The 8,483-nt window shown below is 57.1% G+C and overlaps 1 protein-coding gene across 1 annotated transcript in view; it reads left to right on the top strand.

Annotated features, from left to right (window-relative positions):
• Nucleotides 1-273: 273 nt before the first annotated feature.
• RAB11FIP5 (RAB11 family interacting protein 5) overlaps nt 274-8,483 on the top strand; it is a 61,809-nt gene continuing 53,599 nt past the window's right edge. The window contains exon 1 of the mRNA XM_081206912.1: nt 274-1,167. Coding sequence (XP_081063038.1) covers nt 359-1,167 — 809 coding nt within the window. The 5' untranslated portion in view covers nt 274-358. The remainder of the gene's footprint in view (nt 1,168-8,483) is intronic.

The raw sequence follows: 8,483 nt of genomic DNA, 5'->3' as shown, positions 1-8,483 counted from the left end.
CCAGAAATAAATAAACGGGCTTCTCTGTGGCAGTCACTGGAAAGGGCTCCTCCGGGGGCGGCCATCCCACAGAAAGTTTGGTCTGCGCCCTGCCAAACCCAGTCTAGCCCAAGCCGCCATTCACCAGGCGAGCCGAAGGAGCGCTCCGCAGGGCCAATGGGGCTGCCCGGGAGAGCCTGGCTGGGGATCGTGTCCCTCCTGCACCCCCCTCCCAAGACGGGCCCTGGGCCAACCCCGCCGGGATTGGGGAGGGGGGAAGAGCTGGTCGCCCGCCAGGGGCTCATCGGGGCGCAGAGCCCGGATTCTGCAAAGGCGCACCAGCAGCGGTCCGCGTTGCATTGCCAGGGTTGCAAAGGCGATGGGGGCAACCCGTCTTTGCATCTCCCCCCGGGGCGGCGGGGGCGGCGCTTGGATCCTGCCCCGGGCTGCTGGAAGGTGGAGGGGGGGGGCGGCGGTGGAGAGAAAGAGCAGGAGGCGGTGCCAGCAGCCCCCTCGCCTTGCAAGCGCAGCAGGCGCGGCGTCTGCAGCTGCCGAGCTGTCCGCGCGTGCGACGGGGCGCGAGGAGGAGCCTGCGGAGGAAGGAGGGAAAGAGGGAGGGGAGGAAGGAGGGAAGGAGAGAAAGAGGGAGGGAAGAAGGAGGGAGGAGGCGGAGAGGAGAGGAGGGAGGGCGCGTCTTGGCCAGCAGCGAGCCGAGGAGGCCGGCCGGGCGCCCGGACAGACGGAGGGACGCGGAGCCGCCGCCGCCGCTGCAGAGGCCCGACCTTGTGCGCCTTCTTCGGCGAGGATGAGCCGGGTGTCGTCGGTGGCGGGCGGGGCGCCGTCCTCGCCGCCGTCGTGGCTGCCCAGCCACGTCCAGGTGACGGTGGTGCAGGCGCGGGCTCTGCGCGCCAAGGGCGGCCCGTCGGGCGACGCCTTCGTGGCTCTGCAGCTGGGCGGCCAGAAGTACCGCACGCCGGTGGCGCCGCAGCGGAGCGGGCCGCGCTGGGCCGACGAGTGCGCGCTCCAGCTGCCGCCCACGCCCGGCCCCGACGACGCCGACGACGACCCGGCGCTCCTGCTGCAGATCACCGTCTGGCAGCGCGCCCTCGTCGGCACCGACCGCTTCCTCGGGCGCGCCGCCGTCCCGCTGCGCCAGCTGCTCCAGCGAGGCGGATCCCACCCGGACCAGTAAGTGGGGCTGGGATCGGGGCCTCGGGGTGGCGGCGACTTGGCGAGGGGGTCTCTGAGCCCGCGCAGAGGGCGCCTCTCTCGCCCGGGGACGGGGAATGGCTCACCAAGGACCAGGAGTGGGGCGCGGTGCTTTTCTTTGGGGCGGCAAGAGTGCCTCTGAGCCCGTGCACAGCGCCCCTCCGACGCCCTGGGGGGGGTTGCCTGTGGGCCTGCAGTACCCGAGCATGGGCAGAGCGCCGCGGGAGCCGAGGGCGAGGCAGGAGCGCCGCTCCGCAGCCGCCGTCGAGTTTTCCGTTCTGCAGAGCGCACTGCAGGGTTGCGCTCCGGGTGTGCAAATGGGGCGGAGGAAAGGGGGCGGCAGCTCCTGCAGTGGGTCGGGAAGGCCAGGTTGGGGGGGGCGCGTTGCATGGACGCCCCAGGTCTGCAAGGCCAACCCGGGTGAAGTCGACAGCAGCTGCCCCAGCGGGAGAGGCGTCCGCCCGGGTTGCTGCCTTTGCGCTTCCCGGCGGAGGAGAATTGCAGAGTCACTCTCTTTGCGTCCGGTTCCTGCAAGGATTGCTCCTTGCACCTCGCAGCCGCGAAGCCTCAGGGCCTGCTCTCCCCCCCCCCCCCCGGGACCCTCCGGATGCCACTTTTGGACTGCAACTCCCATCAGCCCCTGCAAGCACATAAGGGGGGGGGCGCAGTCTGCCAAAGGGGTTCTCTGGGACGCCCAAGGCGGCTGGACCCAACCCACATGCTCTTTTGGCTGTGGCTCTCAGCACGCCTTAGCTTTGGGCGTCCAGTGTTGGAAGATTACGGACAGAGAGAAGAAAGTACTTCCTGCAGTGCGTAGTTCAACTGTGGAACTCCCTTCCACTGGAGGCTGGTGTGAAAAAGATTAGACAAATTAATGGAGGAGGAGAGGGCCACAGGTGTAGAACCTCCACAGCCAGAGGCAGTGATGCCTCCAAACACCGGTGGCTCGGATTTGCATAGCCGGAGTGCTTTTGGCCTGTGTGCTCCCAGTACATTTCCGAGCACAATTCAAAGTGTTGGTGCTGACCTTGAAAGCCGTAAATGGCCTCAGCCCTGTATCCCTGAAGGAGCGTCTCCACCCCCATCGTTCTGCCCGGACGCTGAGGTCCAGCTCTGAGGGTCTTCTGGCAGTTCCCTCACTGCGAGAAGCCAAGTTACAGGGAACCAGGCAGAGGACCTTCTTGGTGGTGGCGCCTGCCCTGAGGAACACCCTCCCATCAGGTGCCAAGGAAATAAACAACTATCTGACTTTTAGAAGACATCTGAAGGCAGCCCTGTTCAGGGAAGCTTTTAATATTTGATGCATTACAGTATTTTAATATTTTTTTTGAAGCCGCCCAGAGTGGCTGGGGAAGCCCAGCCAGATGGGCGGGGTATAAATAAATTATTATTATTATTATTCCTGCCGGCGCCTGGGTGACCCCAGGGAGACCAGGATGCTGGACCAGAGGGGCCATTGGCCTCGTCCGATGTTTTCCCAAGGGGTGCTGAGAACGGGACTGAACTTTTCCTGCATTTCAGGAGCCCAAGTGCTGGGTTCGGCCGGTGGTCCAGCTTGCCCACTTTTTCTTCTCTCCCTGGCAAGCGCAGCAGCCCCGTCCCCACTTGTGGTTCTTCAGGTCTTCAGAGGGATGAGGGAATGTGGTGTTAACATCAAGAGAACATAACGACCTTGGAAGACCCTTCTGGATTAGGCCCTGTTCTCACCAGATGGCCCAAAAGCAGGCGCCCCCAACCTTTGGCCCTCCAGATGTTTTGGACTACAATTCCCATTACCCCTGACCATTGGTCCTGTTAGTTGGGATCATGGGAGTTGTAGGCCAAAACATCTGCAGGGCCAAAGGTTGGGGGTGCCTGCCCCAGAGGGAAACCTGCAAGCGGGATTTGAACACAAGAGCAACTATCCCGTCCTCCTGGGGTTTCCAGAAACAGGGATTCAGAAGCCTGGCTGTCTCTGACTGTGGAGGCCAAGCAGAGCCCTCTCCTCCTCCAGGAATTTGGCCAGTCCTCTTTTAAAGCCACCCAGGCCATCGCTGCTTCTTGTGGGAGGGAGTTCCATAGTCAAACTGTGTGCTCTAACTATGCAACAGACCAAAGCAGCACTGAAGGTCCAGCCAGTCCCGGTTTCCTGGGGTGAGAAGGGCTTCCTGCAGCCTTCGAAAGGCTCATTTTGGGGAAGGAAGGCAGGCGGTGAGCACTTCTCCCCCTCCTGTCCTGGGGAGGCAAAGCCTGGCCTCCCCCTCCAGCCCCCTCTTCCTGCTGGGAGGCCTGGGGGACTTCCGGTTGACCGCGAAGCCGAGAGCAAGCGGGATCCAGCCCTTAGGGGAGAATCCAGCTTTTCGGGGGGAAAGGGGAGCAAAGAGGCCTGAGCTTAGGGGGCTCAGCGTGTCAGCCAAGTGGGGCTCCTGGTGCGCCCCCCAAGCCGGGAACTTTGCAAGGGTTCTCCTGGGGGGGGGATGGACTCTAGACTTTCTGTTCATAACCTCGGTTTATGGTGCCATTTGGCTTCTATAGCTGAGTTTCTAACCCTGGTTTTAATGTGTTGCAAATCGTTTGGAGATATTTCCCCCCTTTAAAATATGAAGCAGCAAAGAAATGAAATTAATAACAACCCCAACTGCAAATTTCGCAGGGGAAAACCAGTGCCTAGACAATCCGTTGTGGCCACACTGATAACCTACTTTTTTTAAAAAAAGATTTTTATTAACCAGTTTCAACATAACAATTTGTCAATCCTCGTAATCAATTACATTATTTCCCCCCTTTATTCCCCTCCCTCAATCCTCCCTCTCCCCCCCAAAGACTTCCCTCACCTCCCATCCCTGATTTTTTTACCTATCTTGTTTTCTGCATTTTATAAAATTGTACATATCCTTGCTTCGTCTATCATATGTTCAACTAATAAATGTGTGAATGTTTATTCCAATGATAACCTACGCTTAATGTGCCCTTGGCTATTAGCTCCTTTCCATCCCTGGTGTGGAAGAGAAAGGGCCAGGCTGGCGCTGCCTGCGGGGCCCGGATAGGACCATCGGGAGCGACCTTCTCCTGAGTCAGGCCCCTGGCTCCATCTAGTTCAGGGCTGCCTACTCTGGCTGGCAGCAGCAGCTCTTCAGGGTTTCCGGCAGGCTCCTTTCCCAGCCCTGCCTGGAGATGCTGCCAGTGGGGATGGGAGAGGGACCCTCTGCTTGCTGCCCCTGAGGCTGTGGCCCTTCCCCACTCTGGGGCACCCATCGCCCGCCTCTAGCCTTCCTGCAATGGGGGCTGTGGAAATATCCTTTGCTGGTGACCAGCTGAGTTTTGGGAGGTGAAGGAGATTCCTCTTGCTTGCCTGTCAGCTGTCTAGTAATAATAATAATAATAATAATAATAATAATAATAATAATAATAATAATAATAATAATAATAATTTATTTATACCCCACCCATCTGGCAGGGTTTCCCCAGCCACTCTGGGCTGCTCCCAACAGAATACAGTGGTACCTCGGGTTAAGAACTTAATTCGTTCCGGAGGTCCATCCTTAACCTGAAATTGTTCTTAACCTGAAGCACCACTTTAGCTAATGGGGCCTCCTGCTGCTGCTGCGCTGCCAGAGCACGATTTCTGTTCTCATCCTGAAGCAAAGTTCTGAACCTGAAGCACTATTTCTGGGTTTAGCTGAGTCTGTTACCTGAAGCGTATGTAACCCGAGGTACCACTGTACTAAAAACACGCTAAAACATCAAACCTTAAAGACTTCCCTAAACAGGGCTGCCTTCAGATGTCTCCTAAAAGTCAGATAGTTGTTTATTTCCTTGACATCTGACAGGAGGGCATTTCACAGGGTGGGTGCCACCACCGAGAAGGCCCTCTGTATTGGGAGCACCTGTGATTTGCAAGGGAGATCCGTTCCGCTCCCTCTCCCACCTGAGGAGCCGCCTTGATCCGAAGGGGCGTTTGATGTGCAAAACAGATCGTGGGCGACAGGAGACGGCGGCTCTGACATCCCTTTGGGGAGCTGCTCAAAGACCCGGCGCAGCTCAAAGGAAGACGTTCTCGTGACCCAAATACTTTGTGCAGGTTTGCTTCACTCGCGCAGCTCTGCCCCAAGGCTGATAGAAATGCTACGCAGCAATTTCATCTTGGAAAAAAATAACACTGAGTTCTGTGCCCGGTGCCAAATGTTGAAGCTGTTGAGAGGCACATGAGTCCCAGCATAGTCTGGGACAGCCTTTCTCAACCTGTGGGTCCTCAGATGTTGAACTACGACTCCCATCACCCCTAGCTAGCAAGGGCAGAGCTCAGGGATGATGGGAGTTGTAGTCCAACAACATCTGGGGACCCACAGGTGGAGAACCACTGGTCTAGGAGATGCTTTTGGAGCTCAAGTAGCCAAAGGAAGTTGAGCCTGCTTCAGCCCTGCACACCTCACCGCAGGAACATTGTCAATTTGGTTAGCAAACTGCAACACACAACCTCTTTGGGTCTCTGTGTGTCCCTTGTGTCTTCATAATATCTTAAGGGTCAGGGGCTTCCAGGGTCCTCTTTCGTTCCCCCCAGAGATGTGGAAAGGCCTGTTGGTGGGACCCCCGTGGGAAGGTTTAGGAGTCTGCACGGCCCACCCTGCATTCGTCTGATTGGGGGCTCATTGGCAGAGCACCCCGCTTCAGTCCCCAGTGGCAGCATCTCCTCCAGGCAGGATGGGAACGTCCCCTGTCTGAAACCCCAGACAGCCTCTGCCAGTCATGGTCTGGAGGCAGTTGGATGGCAGCTAACGGATTGAGGTTGAATCCTGACAAGACAGAAGGACTGTTTTGGGGGGACAGGAGGCGGGCAGGTGTGGAGGATTCCCTAGTCCTTAATGGGGTAACTATGCCCCTGAAGGACCAGGTGTGCAACCTGGGGGTCATTTTGGACTCACAACTGTCCATGGAGGCGCTTGTCAATTCTGTGTCCAGGGCAGCTGTCTACCAGCTCCATCTGGTACGCAGGATGAGACCCTACCTGCCCACAGACTGTGTTGCCAGAGTGGTGCATGCTCTGGTTATCTCCCGCTTGGACTATTCCAATGCGCTCTCTGTGGGGCTACCTTTGAAGGTGACTCGGAAACTACAACTAATCCAGAACGCGGCAGCTAGACAGGTGACTGGGGGCGGCCGCGGAGACCATATAACACCAGTCTTGAAAGACCTACACTGGCTCCCAGTACATTTCCGAGCACAATTCAAAGTGTTGGTGCTGACCTTTAAAGCCCTAAACGGCCTCGGTCCTGTATATCTGAAGGAGCGTCTCCACCCCCATCATTCTGCCCGGACGCTGAGGTCCAGCTCCGAGGGCCTTCTGGCGGTTCCCTCACTGCGAGAAGCCAAGTTATGGGGAACCAGGCAGAGGGCCTTCTCGGTAGTGGCGCCCTCCTTGTGGAACGCCCTCCCAGCAGATGTAAAAAGAGACAAACAACTGTCTGACTTTTAGAAGACATCCGAAGGCAGCCCTGTTTAGGGAAGTTTTGAATGTTTGATGCTTTATCGCTTTATTATTATCATCATCAATATCATTATCATTAATTCTGTTGGAAGCTAGGGAAACTCAGCCAGATGGGCGGGGTATAAATAATAAATTACTCCTACTCCTACTACTACTAGGTGTGCCGGTGGCCTGACTCTGTATAAGACAGCTTTGTATGTTCAGAGTCAGTTGTGTTTCCTCTGCCACTGTGGGATTCCCGGTGCCTCAACTCTGTGTGCCTGTGAGAGTAGACTTGAGGGCTTCCTCTTGGGACCCTGAATGTCCGTGTTGTTCGTTCCAGGACAAGTCCTGGAGCCACCAGCCCCTCTCCAAGAGAGCTGCCGCCTTGTGCATGCAGTGAGCATAGTGTCTGTGCTGTCTCCCTCACCAGAGTTGGGGGGCCTTGCGTTGATGGGCTAGCCATGGGCCTTGCCCCGAGCTCATGCAATTCCTCTCTGGCCTGGGCTTCAGCTGGAGGAAGGGCTTAATCCTGGAAGCCTTTGGTCAGTGGCCTGATCCAGGCCCCCCAAATCTCTCCTTCCTTGGAGGTTTCCAAGCAGAGGTTGGGTGGAGTTTCCTGCATTGGGGTGGGGGGCTGGACTGGATGACCTTTGGGGGTCCCTTCCAATAAATTCTATGATTCTATGTCTGGCAGTCAGCAAGAAGCGTGCGTCAGAGCCAGTGCCCTGGTGAGCAAGCAGCCAGTTGATCGCTCTTCCCTGCCTTGCATCTGGAGGGAGAAACTTTCAAATTGTCTTTATTCCTTCAAAGGGCTTTAAACTCACTTCCTGCCTCCCCACCGCCAGCAATTTTCTCATGGCAGCTATTAATTGGAGGAATGCAGACAAAAACATATGGGCAAACGCCTTACTGGACAAGGCAAAACCCATAAGCACCAGCCTGGTGACAGATTAAAAACACGAGCTTCTGTTTGTAATGTCATGCATATCCCGGCTTGGGCCTGGGCTTTTAGGGAGGGGAGTGCCTGCATTTTGCAGGGTGGGGCTTGAGGAGCCTGGGTTGGGCAGAGGGGCCCTGCAAAATGCACCCCCCATGCCCTCACCCACAAGTTTGTAGAACTCCTGGCTGCTTTGTCAGCAGACTGGGGTGGAACTAGGCCTGGTGTCCTTGCAACCCAGTCCTGCTCCTCCATTCTCTCCTGACTCAACAAAAACAGCTTTCCTGTCGGGTCGGCCTTCCTGCAAACCAGCCAATGTTTCCATGCGACCAGATAATCTCCTTCGTCCTTTGCAAGCAGGTTTCCACCAGCGCATCTGCCTGGTTCAGTTCTGCGTTCTCTCGTGTGTTTTCCTAGCGTACGACCTGTTCCTTTCCTGCCTTGGTAGCGCAGGAGTTTGTCTTGGGTCCTGCTTGCTCCGCTGGGTGTCCTTGGCATGGGCCCAGCGCCCTCCCTGCACCCCTGGCGTGTGGCTCCCCAGCTGACGTGGGCCTGGTGCGCAGCCTCTGCCTCTTGCCCCCGCCTGCGCGTGAAGAAGGGGCTCGTGGTGGGAGCAGCAGTGCCACTTGGGGAGCGCATATGTGTCTGGGGCAAGGGAGCCCTTGACTTCAGTCACAAAAATGTGGGGTTACAGGGTTTGTGCCTGTAAGCTGCCTTGGGATGAAATAAATGGCTTTCAGCAGGTGGAAGCATTGCAGGGGGTTAGACTGGATGACCACATGGGTTCCTCCCAGATCTGCAATTCTCTGAACCTTGAGGCATTTAACGTATGGGGCTGTGGTTGGTCACAAGTTGTTGGCCTCCAGTTCCCATCAGCCCAGTAGCCTGAGGGCACCAGGAACGTATTGCTTT

This window comes from Podarcis bocagei, assembly GCF_964188305.1.
Source record: "Podarcis bocagei genome assembly, chromosome: 9".
NCBI lineage: Eukaryota > Metazoa > Chordata > Lepidosauria > Squamata > Lacertidae > Podarcis > Podarcis bocagei.
The sequence above is the reverse complement of the archived record's forward strand: the minus strand, read 5'-3'. Positions and strand labels throughout refer to the sequence as shown.